Here is a 16045-nt window from a genome sequence, read left to right on the forward strand (position 1 = left end):
CTCTCTGGTACGTGTGTTTGGTCGTAAATAAGGCCGCCACTAGTCATTGGTCACTGGGTATGTCCTGGTCACCCTCTTTTCTCCTCCAACCTATAGAATGTAGCCAAGGTTGTAAGGAGCTCTGAAAGTGGACTCAGTGACATTTTGATGACGGTCATAAATGACCAGTAATGGAGGACAATCCGTCAGTCGGTGCCCAGTCATAATGTTATGTCACCGACTGGCTATCTGGTTACTCACCGCCAACCAGACATTTTGTGCCCCTTTCAGTGGCCGAGGCCACGTATGAAAACACGCAGGCACGCATACACACAAACACTGGGAGTGGTTGTGTTTTCCTGTTCCCCGGAGAGAGCCTGATATGTGTTAGCTATGGCAGGGACAAGGATTCCACAAAGAAATAAGAGAAGAAACAAAAATGGTAATGCAAATCCACGTTATATCAATTCAAATACAGACGTGTAGCAAATAAAAAAAATTGACATTTTGTTTTCGTATACGTTTTAATGACTCTAAATAGTTTTCCAAATCCGATTTTAAAAAATAAGAAAAGGGGCTTTTTCTTCATAAATGTAGATTTGTGTATGAACATTTTTCCTAAAAAAATAAAGAGATTTATGACATACTCACGTTCAATTGTGGAATCAGTGTGGTAAAATAATATATCAAACTTAGATATTGCAATGGTTGTATGCATTTTGTTGCCAAGATCTGTCCAGAACACCTCACTCTGTAAACAATAACAGAATAAGTGTTCAATAGATTCCGTTTCTAGTTCACAAAAACTGCATTCACTGGTAACAGCAGGTATATATTTAGAAATCAAGCTATTACACGGATAGAATCTATGGATCATCTTCAAGGAGATCTCCTTTACTTTATTGGTCACTGTAAATTTGTGTGGAGTGAGCCAAGCACGGCGCCAGTTTACATCAAACGTTGAAGCCCAATAAAATATCGCAGAGGGAATAGACTTCCCAGACCAACAGGGTTCGTGATGGTGGTCTAAATGTCTTAGACTTCACTCTCTTCAATCAGATATCAAAATTCAACTGGGTTAAAAAGTACAGAAATCAATCCTCATAGTTTCCGGAATATTATACCTCATTTTATTTTTCAGAAGCTCGGAGGGCTTCATTTCTTTTACTACCACGTCCGTATATTGTGGGCAAACCTCCTGTGAAATTGGCGGCTTTTCACAAGCAGGCTTTAATGTGCTGGGGTTTGCTGTTTTAACACAACTTTTCACCTCATAAATGTTTTATATGGACTAATGGGTCGATATTACGGTAGGAATCTATTTACCAGGAGAGAATTTATGGAAAGATACAACTTTGAGGTTTCAAGCAAGGCACTGACACTGTTATTAAAGCTGTACCTAGTGGGATAAAATCTTCACTTCAGAATAATGCATCTTTTGGAATATCTCCTATTGTAAGCGACATCCAGGTGAATGGCACAGGTTTACGAGATAAGAAATTCAACAATCGTTTATTAAGGGAATTATATTATTGTCTTTTCATTCTAATCCACTCAGTGAAAAACAGAAAGGACGGAAACAATGACTCCCCAAATCATATTATTGCTGGTGATGTGGGTTGCCAGACACAAAGCCAGAGCATGGACCCATGGGCCAAAGGGGGGATGGAGGCTGGAGAGGGCCAAAACCAGGGGCCCATGGGGTGGAAGAGGATTGGATTGGAGGTGGGAGACCTCACAGTGTTTCTTGGACATATTTGTCTTGGAACCCCCACTCAGTTTGCTTTAAGTCTGTGCTGGAAAGTGTTTGTGCAATCCTCCACTGATGCTCCCTAAGTGTGTGTATGTGTCCAAAAGTTAACCCAAAAGCTTTAGTCATCTCCAGTATCCTGACTGCCTTGTGAAAGAGCTTGGCACACGTTCATTCATCAATATGGGAAAGGGGTCAACGCTTTAAAGGGATAGTTACTTTGAGGTGATTTGTGCCCACAGTGTGGATTGCGGTCTTCCTTGGCACAGCTACTTTCAGGCAAGGGAACACACCAGCCATTTGGTCATTGGGTGAACTATCCCTTTAAATGCTAAATTCTCGTAAAGATGACAGTGTAAACCCCATTCTCTGTTGCATTAACCATTAGTCTGTGTGTGATTGTCATGTAGAGGTTAATAGACATGTTCCCAGAACTGTGTTCCCAAATTAGGAATGGAAATATAAAGTGAGGGCGCCAGCTGGTTTTCACTGTGATAGCCTGATTGCAATGTCTTAGCCAGCCAGTGTGTGTGTGTGTGTGTGTGTGTGTGTGTGTGTGTGTGTGTGTGTGTGTGTGTGTGTGTGTGTGTGTGTGTGTGTGTGTGTGTGTGTGTGTGTGTGTGTGTGTGTGTGTGTGTGTGTGTGTGTGTGTGTGACAGCCTGATTTGAGTGTTTAAGTAAGAACCCACCCAGCACTTAGATTACTGTGACATCATCTGTATACTTTATATTTGATCTTGGCAATGAGCACCTTAAGTGTGCATTTGTGTGTGTATGTGCGTGTATGTCTCTGTCTTGCTCTCTGTCTCACCATCAGCTGTTCTTTGATATTGTATCCCAATCGTTTGTCTAACTGTTGATACATACACTCCAACTCAAGTCAAGTAAAATCTCTCTCTCTTTCTGTCTTATTCTCTCTCTGTATTTACTCTGGACTGTAATCACAGTGTGTTGCCCTTAGCTCCAATCACTTGCTTGATGTTGTAACTGAACATGATCAGCAACTGGGAGTTGTCCTGTGTTGTTGAATCGATGCCAGGGACAGACTGACAGATATGTGAAAAGATATACAGCACCAGTCAAAAATTTGGACACGCCTACTCATTCCAGGGTTATTCTTTATTTTTTACTTTGTAGAATAATAGTGAAGACATCAAAACGCCCCCAGACGAACCATCAAACAGGCAAAGCGTCAATACAGGTGTAACGGTTCTCCTCTTCGTCTGAGGAAGAGTAGTCAAGATCGGACCAACACGCAGCGTGGTAAGTATCCATGTTAACATTTTAATATAACAGAACAGGAAACAAAAACAACAACGAGAATGTAAGAAACTAAACAGTCCTGTCAGGTGAAACAACACAAAACATAAAATAACTACCCACCAACACAGGTGACACAATCGCAATCGCACTCCACACTGCACTTTCCCAGCTGGACAAAAGGAACACCTATGTGAGAATGCTGTTCACTGACTACAACTCCGCGTTCAACACCATAGGACCCAGAAAGCTCATCACTAAGCTAAAGACCCTGGTACTGAACCCCCCCTCTGCAACTAGATCCTGGACTTCCTGATGGGCCGTCCCCCAGGTGGTAAGGGTAGACATCAACACATGGTAAGGGTAGACAACAACACAGGGGCCCCTCAGGGGTGCATGCTTAGTCCCCTCCTGTACTCCCTGTTCACCCACGACTGCGTGGCTGAACACGGCTCCAACACCATCATTAAGTTTGGTGATGACACAACAGTGGTAGACCTGATTACCGACAACGATGAGACAGGTCAGAGAACTGGCAGTGTGGTGCCAGGACAACAACCTCTCTCTCAATGTGAGCAAGACAAAGGAGCTGATCATGGATTACAGGTAAAGGAGTGCCGAGCACGCACCCATTAACATCGACAGCGCTGTAGTGGAGCAGGTTGATAGTTTCAAGTTCCTTGGTGTCCACATCACCAACAAACTGTGGTCCCTAAACACCAAGACAATCGTAGAGAGGGCACGACAACACCTTTTCCCCCTCTGGAGACTGAAAAGATTTGTTATGGGTCCCCAGATGCTCAAAAAGTTCTACAGCTGCACCATTGAGAGCATACTGACCGGTTGCATCAACACCTGGTATGGCAACTGCTCTGTATCTCACCGTAAGGCACTAGAGAGGGTAGTTCGTACGGCCCAGTACATCACTGGTGCAAAGCTTCCTGCCATCCAAGACCTATATACTTGGAGGTGCCAGAGGAAAGCCCAAAAAATGGTTTGACTCCAGTCACCCAAGTCATAGACTGTTCTCTCTGCTACCGCACGGCAATCGGTACCGGAGCACCAAGTCTCGGACCAAAAGGATCCTAAACAGCTTCTTCCCCCAAGCCATAAGGCTACTGAACAATTAATCAAATGGACACCCGGACTGTTTACATTGACACCCCACCTCCTCCCCATTTGTTTTTACACTGCCGCTACTCATTGTTTATTATCTATGCAAAGTTAATTTAACCCCTACTTACATGAAAAATTGACCTTGTCTAACCTGTAACCCCGCACATTGACTCGGTAACGATACCCCCTGTATATAGCCTCGTTAATGTTATTTTACTGTGTTACTTTGAATTTTTTTAAACTTTAGTTTATTTGGTAAATATTTTCTTAACTCTTTCTTGAACTGCATTGTTGGTTAAGGGCTTGTAAGTATTCAGCACATGTGACGAATAAAATTTGATTTGATTTAATTCGAAAACTATGAAATAACACATATGGAATCGTGCAGTAACCAAAAAAGTGTGAAACAAATCAAAATATATTTTATATTAAGAATCTTCAAAGTAGCTACCCTTTGCCTTGATGACAGCTTTGCACACTCTTGGCATTCTCTCAACCAGCTTCATAAGGGAATGCATTTCAATTAACAGGTGTGCCTTGTTAAAAGTTAATTTGTGGATTTTCTTTCCTTCTTAATGCGTTTCAACCAATCAGTTGTGTTGTGTCAAAATAGGGATGGTATACAGAAGATAGCCCTATTTGGTAACATACCAAGTCAATATTATGGCAAGAACAGCTCAAATAAGCAAAGGGAAATGACAGTCTATCATTACTTTAAGATATGAGGGTCGATCAATGCAGAAAACTTCAAGAACTTTGAATGTTTCTTCAAGTCCAGTCGCAAAAACAATCAAGCGCTATAATGAAACTGGCTCTCATGAGGACCGCCACAGGAAAGGAAGACCTATAGTTAATTCTGCTGCAGAGGATAAGTTCCTTAGAGTTAACTGCAGTTTTCAGCCTAAATAAATGCTTCACAGAGTTCAAGTAATAGACACATCTTAACATCAACTGTTCAGAAGAGCCTGTGTGAATCAGGCCTTCATGGTCAAATTGCTGCAAAGAAAACCACTACTAAAGGACACTAATATTAAGAAAATACTTGCTTTGGGAAAGAAACACAAGTAATGGACATTAGACAGGTGGAAATCTGTCCTTTGGTCTGATGAGTCAAAATTTGAGAATTTTGGTTCCGACCACTGTGTCTTTGTGAGACACAGAGTAGGTGAACGGATGATCTCTGAATGTGTGGTTCCCACCGTGAAGCATGGAGGAGGAGGTGTGATGATGTGGGGGTGCTTTGCTGGTGACACTGTCTGTGATTTATTTAGAATTCAAGGCAAACTTAACCAGCATGGCTACCACAGCATTATTCAGTGATACGCCATCCCATCTGGTTTGCGCTTAGTGGGACTATAATTTTGTTTGTCAACAGTGTTGGGCCGCAGAGTGAAGTAAAAGCAGCCAACAAGTGGTCAGCATATGTGGGAACTCCTTCAAGACTGTTGGAAAAGCATTCCAGGTGAAGCTGGTTGAGAGAATGCCAAGAGTGTGCAAAGCTGTCATTAAGGCAAAGGGTGGCTACTTTGAAGAATCTAAAATCTAAAATCTATTTTGGTATGTTCAACACTTTTTTGGTTACTACATTCCATATGTGTTATTTAATAGTTTTGATGTCTTCACTATTATTCTACAATGTAGAAAATAATAAAAAAATAAATAAAAAAAACTTGAGTCAGTAGGTGTTTCCAAACCTTTGACTGCTACTGTATATATATATATATATATGCTCCACCTTTATCTATACAGGTACGTCAATTAAGACGAAATTCTTCTTTACAATGATGTCTCCCACATCCTTCTCGTATTCCACCACTTCCCTGTCAGTCCTTTCTTCAACAAACATAACATCATGGTCTTAGTTGTCAATAGTTCCATCAGAGACACTTAGACTCTTCATAAGATAATTCACAACCCAGCTCCATCATCACAGCATCACAGCTGATGAGCATCCACACACACACAGTTTGTTTTACTATCCTTGTGGAGACCAAAAACATTTATTCCCGTAAGAAAATACAGATTTTCCATAACCCCTAAACCTAATCCTAAACCCCTAACCCTAAAACTAAACCAAACCAGGACTTCTGGCCCCCACAAGGATAGTGAAACCAAACCATACCACACACACACACACACACCTGGCCCGTAAAACACCCCTGCCTGTTTACACTCCACACAGATGGGCCAATGGAATGTCTTTACCGGTGACATCAGGTGTTGTGACAAACACACATGCCGTGTGTGTGTGTGCGTATATGTATGAGTGTTTGAGTTCCCAGGGTTATAGGCTGTGATTGGGAACACAGGTGATTGCATGCACATACACACCTGTTCCCTTCTTTGAGGACTGTGTGTTTAATCTACAGTAGCCGTGTTAAAAGCTGGTCAATGTGGCGTGTCTGACTGATACTAAACCTCTGCATCCCTTATACTGCTGCAGAGCTGTTCTTTCTCTCTCTTTGCCCCTCTATATCTCCCCACTTTCTCTCTCTATAGCTCCCCACTCCCTCTCCTCCCCTTTCTCTCTCTCTCTCCCCACTCCCTCTCCTCCCCCTTTCTCTCTCTCTCTCCCCATTCCCTCTCCTCCCCCTTTATCTCTCTCTCTCTCCCACTCCCTCTCCTCCCCCTTTCTCTCTCTCTCTCCCACTCCCTCTCCTCCCCCCTTTCTATCTCTCTCTCTCCCACTCCCTCTCCTCCCCTCTCCTCCCCCCTTTCTCTCTCTCTCTCTCTCTCTCTCTCTCTCTCTCCCACTCCCTCTCCTCCCCCCTTTCCCTCTCTCTCTCTCCCACTCCCTCTCCTCCCCCCTTTCTCTCTCTCTCTCTCTCTCTCTCTCTCTCTCTCTCTCCCACTCCCTCTCTCCCCCCTTTCTCTCTCTCTCTCTCTCTCTCTCTCTCTAAGTTACTTTACACTTCATTTCTCTTTCCTGCAGAGGAGAACTCAGTTGAGGAGATTATCTCGCTGTTTCTCTCTCTCCTTCCCTGAGGAAAGGACATCTCATCACCTCTCCCCGTCTCTCTCTCTCTCTCTCTCTCTCTCTCCTCTCTCTCTTATCACTCCCCACATCCTGGTCTGCTTAATTGCTATTTTCAGGCTGGGAGGGGGATGAGGGTGGTGTGCGTTCGTGCGTTAGTGCATACTGTATCTGTGTGTGTGTGTGTGTGTGTGCTCTGCAGAGTAGTGTTCTGCTGACTGCAGAAGCCCTACCTGGCAGTGTCAGCCAGTGCGTCAGCACTAGGGGATGGAGGGAGTGAATGAAGGGAAAAAAAATAATTGAGGATCAATCAGAGTGACTGCGGAGAACCCCCACACCACTCACCACATACCGCTCTCACACACACACTGCTCACACAGAAACCACTCACACACACACACACACACACCGCTCACACACTGTGTGTTTTTGCATGGCTGTGCTCACACACACTCTTTAGGAGTGGGGGAAGGAGTGTGCGTATACTCTGTACGTTGAGATGGTGAGTCCTCCTATTCTCATTTTGGGATGTGTGCCTGTGTGTGTGTGTGTGTGTGGACAGGGCTGAAGATGGATAATGTGTGAGGGCGCTGGTGAGAAAAGTGTGTTTGGCAAAGTTTCCCCTCCGGCTGGCTCCCTGGGACGCGATATGATCCTCTCTCTGTGTGTGTAGTACTCTGTGTGTACTCGCTCTTCTTACAGAGTCTGGAGTTTCTTCAGTGTTCTACCCGGAACAGGTACTCTGGCTCTGTGGACATGCACTGAGTGGTTGGGATTAGTGATATGGAGAGTGATTATGTGAGATGCATGTTATCAGGAATAGGTTATGTCGATGATGATTGTGATAGAGGGATGCCGAGGATGACATTGATAAGAGTGTAATAGTGAGAATAATGCCGATGATGATAACGATAAGGATTGAGGTGATGAGTGGTAATGACATTGACGATGGCAATTGAGGATAATGACTTTCTGTGGTTATCATGATGACGGCGATGACGGTGAGAATAACTAGTTTCGCTTACTCATGCCGTGCTATAAATCTTTCTGCTACTGCCCTATATATCTCTGGTGTGTGTGTGTGTGTGTGGGGGGGGGGGGGGGGGGGGGGGGCGTGCTTGCTGTGACAAGGACACAGAGAGTGCTGCATTCCTATTGCAATCAGACTGCTCCAGAGGGAACCTACAGCACTGCAGATATATATTCTGTACAGAGGGATGTTCTCAGGTCACACACGCACTTGCACACACACAACACACACACACAGACGACACACGCCAGGCACACACACTTTACGGAGGCAGGTGTTTTTCTGGTGGTTAAGGATTTCCTGACACCCCCCCCCCCCCCCTCTCTCTCTCTTTGTGCAGTGAGCAGACCCCGGGTGTAGTGACAGAAGATGCTTCCTGCGCTGATCTGTGCCCTGGTCTCTCTGAGCTTGGCCGACAACTTTGACACGGCATACCCTGAACTGGAGCACTACAGAACCATCTATGTACAAGGTACATGCGTGTGTTGGTGTATGTAATGATAGTCTATGATAGTCTAGCACCTCTAATTGAAAGTCTCTCTGGATAAGAGTGTGTGCTGAGTGGCAAAAAATGTACATTTACCTGTCGCTGTGTTTCGTTTATGACACACTCCTGGAATGTCTCCTGTGGTTTCATAGTATCATCTTATCTCTGTTTGTGTGTGTGTGTGTGTCCTCACGCACTGCAACTGTTGAATGATATGCTATGTGGGGTCTTGTTTTCTCTGTCTGATAGCCTATCTGCTATCTCTCTTTATTTGGGCTGTAGAGGCAGATTGCAGGTCAGATATGTCCCTGTTTGTGTCATGTTTAGAAAGCAAGTGCAGTGAATGTGTATTGGCTACTGTACTCTTTCTGCAGTGACAATATAAAGGTTGGTTTTACCACACACAGTGCTATGGTAGAGTGTGGTACCAGCAGTAGTATGTCGGGTGCAGCTCACCAGATAAAGCAGTATACTGTACTGTGTGTGTGGTAAGCAGTTCTGTTGAACTTTTGTGTAGAAATTAGCTTCAGCATCGATCGTAGTTTCAGGAGGCAGATTCACTGAGTTGGCTGGAGAGAGGAAGTGCTAACTCACTCCTATAGTCAGTATAGTACTGCTATAGGATCAATGTACCCTCAGTCAGTCAGTGCATTGGTTCGTATGGTCCTAACAGGGACGTACTGATGTAGGATCTTAATTTGATCCCTGTTTTATTGCTGAGAGTAGTGCCTTCAAGGTTTAAGAAGTGAGTGTATTCAAGATTTTAAAAGTTTTCTAAGGTTCTCAATTTCCACTTTAAAATGTCAGACTTGATTTGCCCTAACAAAAAATGTATTAGCCACTACAATTCTGATTTGAGGATCATATTACAGAGGATGGTCACAGCAGAGGGGTCTGGTCTTTAAACCAACCCCTCAACCATTATGTGCTGGATCAATTATATTGAAGTACTGTAGAAACCAATCATTGTTTTTGAAAAAGTGAAAGTTGCCTCTGGTGGGTGATTGAAATGGAAGTTTAGCTTGTAGCAGTAAGACTATAGAACCTTACTGTACCAGTAAAATCTTGTGCACCCAACAACACTGCCACTGAACAGGTTGACTGAGGACGCTCCATTGTGTACATTACATAGTGCCTCCAGATATATTAGACTTATCAATTTTCTCCACACCAGGGAGAGAGGATTAAATAAACATCAAACACAAGATGAGGTAGTGATGAAATGCACAGTCAAGCTGTATTAGAGAAAACCCTGCAACCAGATTCTGTTTAAAGGGGATGGGGGTGTTTGGAGCAACAAGCTCTCACAGTCTCACTGCAAAATTAAACGCCTGTCCGCGTCCTCCAAACGTACAATTCCGAAGTGTTTTTGTTGCTCCTGCTTCTCTGTAACATTCATCCTGCTGCTCTGTATCGTTCCATTTCTCCAAACGTCAAATTTCTAAGTTAAGGGTTAAGTTCAGGCACTCATTGTGAATGGTTCGGCAAAGGCTAAGGTTTGGGATTGGGTTAAAACATTACGTTTAGGCACCCATTCCGAAGGGTTAACCTTTGGGATAGGGTTCAAACAAAAATGTAAAACTAGTTTCCACAACTGGGATCAAACACCCAACCTTCTGAGCCAGAAGTCACTTATCCACCACCCTAATCCTCAACACCCTACGAGTGGTTTTTATACCTGGTGTAGGAAACTGATTTGTTTGCATGTGGATGGAAATACATGTTAGTGAGACTCTTAGCATAATGTTATTCTGTGTGGTTGACTGGCAGTAGTTCATATTATTATCATATCTATAAACATCATAATAAACACATTATTATCTCAGACAGATTTTTGGAACCTGATATTTGACTACAGGGGTTCTCCTAATACTCTGGTCACTTACATTAAATCAGCATTACACAACATGCTACATTATAATATATATTTTAAAAATACAATGTAGACCTATATTGTTTAAATCGAAAATTACAACAACATGGTTTTTGTGACAGGGCAGAACAACAGGGATGTTGTAATTCACTTGGGATAAAAGAGATGGGAACTATTTAGCTATTGAGCAAGCCTCTGCTTCCAGGCCCAGATCTTGCTAATCGATTTCATATGGCATAACGTGATAACAAACAGGTTAAATACCATTCAGAGAAAATAAACCAGCCCATTTTTTGTTAAGATAGAGAGAACCAAACAATGGGTTGGTGTTGTTGTTGAAGTTAGGAATAGAGAGAGATACTGTATGAGAGAGAGAGAAAAAAATTGAGAAATGTACAAAGAGAGAACCACCCCTGTATTACTAATGGTTTAACCCATTCCTTTATTTCAGAGAATGGCCCTCAGCTCTCTGTGGTGACGGAGCAGTCCAAGGTGGTGTCGAGGCGGGGGGGTAATGCCACCCTGCCCTGTAAATTCCACAGGGATGCGTCACTGCCGGCCAACCCCAAACTGAGGATCAAATGGACTAAGCTGACCTCAGACTACCTCAAAGAGGTGTGTTTACACTTGAACCAATGTCATAAAACTATAATCAAAATAACTTGTCCATATAATACACTACTTTTGATCAGTCTGGTCAAAAATAGTGCACTATGTGGATTTTTTTTTAACCTTTATTTAACTAGGCAAGTCAGTTAAGAACAAGTTCTTATTTTCAATGACAGCCTAGGAACAACGGGTTAACTGACTTGTTTAGGTGCTGAACGACAGATTTGTACCTTGTCAGCTCGGGGATTCGATCTTGCAAACTTCTTGCTACTAGTCCAATGCTCTAACCACCAGGCTACCTGCCGCTCTACAATAGCCTATATTATAAAAGAGATTAGGACAGGGGTAGGCAACTAGATTCAGCCAGAGGCTATTAGTCGGTTGATGGTCGGAGGTCCGGAAGATAATTATAATAATTTGTACACTGCAAATTGACCACAGCTACACCCAAAAAGAGATTGTATTTGAAAATAAACCCCTTTTTTTTTTTAGACACAAGCAAAAAAAATTACGGTAGTACTTGTGAACATATTTCCTAAAACAAACAAGTTTTTGCTGAATTCCTGGTGATTTTACAGTCTTTTCTGCCAGAAAATGGAATTGCCCCCCAAAATATAGAGTACCAGTCAAGTTTGGACACACCTACACACTCAAGTAGTTTTTATTTATTTTTTACTATTTTCTACATTGTAGAATAGTAGTGAAGACATCAAAACTATGAAATAACATAAGGAATCATGTAGTAACCAAAAAAGTGTTAAACAAATCAAAATCTATTTTATATTTGAGATTCCTTATTACATCTCCAACATCAACATATGTGAAAATTGCGCTTTTCTAGGTTTTGTAGTAAAACAGATAGAGGAAGATACGTTTCTAATGACGTCATCAGTTTGCATCATGTGATTTCAACCAATTATGAGTAGGCATCTCTAATGTCTACTAATTGGTTGATGATGACATTATAAAACCCTATCTTCCTCTATCTTTTTTACTATAATTGTATTGAAAAGTTGTTGTTTTTTCACTAAAAACTAAAAAGCACCCATAGGTGTGTCATTCCACCAATTTGATGCATTTTGAGTTTAACTTATTTACATTCTATCATAAAGAGCACAAATGTTCAACTACATAAAACACTTAATTTTTCCATCTCAAGAGGTTAAATAAAAAACATTATTATAGTAAGTGCCCATAAGTGCCAAATAAAGTAACAGGGTTGACCGTAACAGGGTTGACCGTAACAGGGTTGACCGTAACAGGGTTGGCCGTAACAGGGTTGACCGTAACATGGTTGGCCGTAACAGGGTTGACCGTAACAGGGTTGACAATTTCATTTTAAATCAGCCATAAATCCCCTTGTGATGGCGAATGGAAGTTTTTTTGTGTGCAACAAGGAGGTGCAATTGAATGGAAGCTTCACAACAACAACAAACAAAACAATTCTAGCCCGTCTGTCAATAGGTAACAGGGTTGAAGTGTTATGCTTGTCCCAATCAATTTTCCATAAAACAAAAAAACGAAAATGGCAAAAAAAGAGATGCCCAGCTCACCTGCTTTAACACTACGATCTGACTATTAGATGTTCAGCGTTCCTTCAGAACAAAAATATTTCAAAAGGAATCTTTTCACCACATTAAAACGAGAGTTCAGTTCACGTAACAGGGTTGACCTCAAAATGAGGGACAGATGTCAAATGTAGACTAATCACATTAAATAAATAATCATCTTCAAAATGGACTTTGTCAAAGCAACAAAATAACTAGGGCTTCACGATTATGGTGAAAACTTGGGAGACATTTTGAAGATAAGTGGTTTCAAATATATTCTAGGAGTCACACAGGGTGCAAGGAGGGACATGTCAAAATGCTGAATTATTCATATTGAAAATCTGATTTATTGAACTCCCCATGGTTTCTATATTAAGGGTGAACTTCATTTCATGTGACAGGCTTTTACAATTCAAAATTGGTGCACAATTTCTACTTAATATATCAAAGAGATGCAAAAGGCCCTCATTTCGTGGAACAACCTCGGAACTAACTGATGCTATCACTGACAAATCCTTCTTCTTCTTCTTCTTGTTCCAGGTGGATGTCTTCGTTGCCATGGGTTTCCACAAGCGGAGCTACGGACGTTTCCACGGGCGCGTCTACCTACAGGACTCGGCCCCCACAGATGCGTCGTTGGTCATCACAGAACTCACACTGGAGGATTATGGGAGATATAAGTGTGAGGTCATCGACGGGTTGGAAGATGGAACAGGCGTGGTGTCCCTGGACCTGCAAGGTAGCACACACTTTAACACGCACAAACACACAATTTCACAGTGTGTGTGACCTCACCGCAGTCTGTCGACACAACAGCTAGTATTCAATATGGACTCTGTTTGACAAAGTTCTTGAGAGAACCGTCCTTTGGTAAAGTCTATTTACTGTAGCAGCCTGTCCTTGTCTAAATGGCCCAGGGTTCTGGCTATATATAGCACCGCGAGCTGAGACTACCCAGGAGGACTGTCAGGGGCACACACACGTCAGGCCCGGAGTAATGGAGTTCATCATTTAGGTTTCCATTCCTGGCTCACCTCCAAGGAACAGGGTATAACGCCATGCATCACCCAGCTAGACCAGCTCCATTATATATGAGAATGATCAACTATCACTGCCACCATCAATCTGGAGCTACAGCTACCCACACATATAGCAATGGACTCGAAATTGTAGGATTTGAGCAAATGCTATAAGCTAATGGGGTTTATCTTTTTTTACAACTTGTATAATGTTTTTCACCTGTTTAAGATGAGTACATAAAACCCCAAAGCAAATGGATGTTTTATGATGTCCTGTCTCTCCTCCCTCTCTCTCCCAGGTATCGTCTACCCATACTTCCCTCGGCTTGGTCGTTACAACCTGAACTTCTTTGATGCCGAGCGGGCGTGTCGCGAGCAGGACTCCATCGTGGCGTCGTTTGACCAGCTGTACGAGGCGTGGCGTGGGGGGTTAGACTGGTGCAACGCTGGTTGGCTGAGTGACGGATCCGTCCAGTACCCCATCACCACCCCCAGGGAGCCCTGTGGGGGCAAGAACACTGTCCCCGGGGTACGCAACTACGGCCTCAGAGACAAGGAGAAGAACAGATACGACGTGTTCTGTTTCACCTCCAACTACAAAGGTGTGTGTGTGTGTGTGGGGGGGGGGGGGGGGGGGGTTGTGTGTACATGTGTATCTAACCATCTCCCTCCGTCCCTCCATCTCTTAGGGCGGTTCTACTACCTGATCCACCCCTCCAAGCTTACATATGACGAGGCTGTGGTTGCGTGTCAGAAGGACGGAGCTCAGATTGCCAAGGTGGGCCAGATGTATGCCGCCTGGAAGCTATTGGGCTACGACCGCTGTGACGCCGGCTGGTTGGCTGACGGGAGCGTCCGTTACCCCATCACCCGCCCCCGTAGGCGCTGCAGCCCAACGGAAGCTGCCGTGAGGTTCAACGGTTACCCCGACAAGAAACACAAGCTGTACGGAGTCTACTGCTTCAAGGGCCACAACTGAGAACCCCAATACGCTCACACACACACACTCACACACACTAGAGAAGCTAATACATTTACAGAGAGTAGGATGGAGAGGGAGACGGGAAGAGGAGTTAAGAGAGAGGGAGGTCATATAGGGGAAGTTACTGATATAAAACAATGTAAAGAAAACATTCAAACTGTGATATTTTCTTTTTAGATACAGTAAAACGAGAGGTGTGAGAGTCATTTTAGCAAACCATGTTTTTTTTGTAATCTGGGACCTGATAGTGTATGGGGGGATATGTTCTTTAATCGGTTATTTCTACGTAGGAACAGAAAGGGAGGATGGATTTGGGGAAAGGGTTGGTGGGAGGGAAGGGAAGGGAGGGAGAGGGAGGGAATGGTGATGGAGAAACAGATGATGTAGAAACAGATGATGTCACATTGTCCCAAAGTGACATTGTAAGTGGACGAGGCATACCATAGCTTGAAGGAAGTCCTTGGACAGAGAACAACCTAGTAAAGTGTCTGACAACTGAACTGACACCTTTGGGCACTTACCTTTTCTGTTCAATTAAACCCAGGACAACAAAAGAGCAACAATGTTCACACAAACACAAAAAGCAAAGATAGCGTAGCTCAAGCTATTATTATTATGTTATAGAATGCAACTACAGCACAATGAAAATCCAGTCTGCTGTCCATCTTTGCAGGGTGCTACAACAGTGTCATGTACTTCACCATCATTTTGACTAGTTTATTTAATAATGTGTGTGGACCAAACATCATTCTCATCATAGAAATGGATAAAAAAAAAAAGGAGAAGCCAACCATTAGCGTTGTTTAGTTTATTTTTTACTATGAATATGTAGAATGTGAGTATCTAGAATTGTATTTCTGTTTATGGATGTCTTTTGATATAGAAATATTGTTTTATTTTCTGCGCTACGCTATCCCAGAGTTCTGTGCTCAGTCACAGGTCTCAAGTGTTGAAACTAACCCCAGAAACAACCAAAATACAAATGTTGCACTGGACACTGTTTATGTCAGAATACTTACGGTGGCCTGGAAGGGACAAGGTAAACCGCATTTAGTCCTCAGCAGTAACACAAGGCATGCCTGGCAAGAGTTTTCTTAATGAGTAGTATTGTGACACGCAGACCTGCAGTATAATATGTATGTTAAACACTAGTTGCTGTGCCTCTATGTACACCTTAGCCTCTAGTTTAGAAACACAAGGCATGCCTCTGAGCTTTTATACACAGCAGAAAGCCAAAAGCAACACTTGCAGTGTAAATCCCCATTTTTTTTCAAAATATTTTTTGGTGTGCTATTTTTGACACAAATAGTTTCTTATAGTGAATGAGTAGACCCAGTGATATCTGTGAAACTGGTTGTTAGAGCACTGACAAGCTGTTAGTTAGCTAACGATGCCATGTTAGTCTGCATGGCTAAG

The 16045-nt window shown here is 42.9% G+C and overlaps 1 protein-coding gene across 3 annotated transcripts in view; it reads left to right on the forward strand.

Moving 5' to 3' along the window:
• The window catches only part of hapln1b (hyaluronan and proteoglycan link protein 1b), a 29063-nt gene extending 13654 nt beyond the window's left edge, over positions 1 to 15409 (forward strand). Inside the window, exons 1-6 of one of the 3 annotated variants that reach the window (XM_021590633.2) lie at positions 2932 to 2992; positions 8450 to 8581; positions 10921 to 11084; positions 13169 to 13367; positions 13947 to 14249; positions 14337 to 15409. In XM_021590633.2, coding sequence (XP_021446308.1) covers positions 8479 to 8581; positions 10921 to 11084; positions 13169 to 13367; positions 13947 to 14249; positions 14337 to 14626 — 1059 coding nt within the window. In that variant the 5' untranslated portion in view covers positions 2932 to 2992; positions 8450 to 8478 and the 3' untranslated portion in view covers positions 14627 to 15409. Of the gene's footprint in view, positions 1 to 2931; positions 2993 to 7468; positions 7582 to 8449; positions 8582 to 10920; positions 11085 to 13168; positions 13368 to 13946; positions 14250 to 14336 lie in introns of those variants that run through there. The other 2 variants (XM_021590632.2, XM_021590631.2) reach the window with 2 other exon arrangements.
• The last annotated feature ends 636 nt before the right edge of the window (positions 15410 to 16045 follow it).

This window comes from Oncorhynchus mykiss, chromosome Y (genome assembly GCF_013265735.2).
Source record: "Oncorhynchus mykiss isolate Arlee chromosome Y, USDA_OmykA_1.1, whole genome shotgun sequence".
Classification (NCBI taxonomy): Eukaryota; Metazoa; Chordata; class Actinopteri; order Salmoniformes; family Salmonidae; genus Oncorhynchus; species Oncorhynchus mykiss.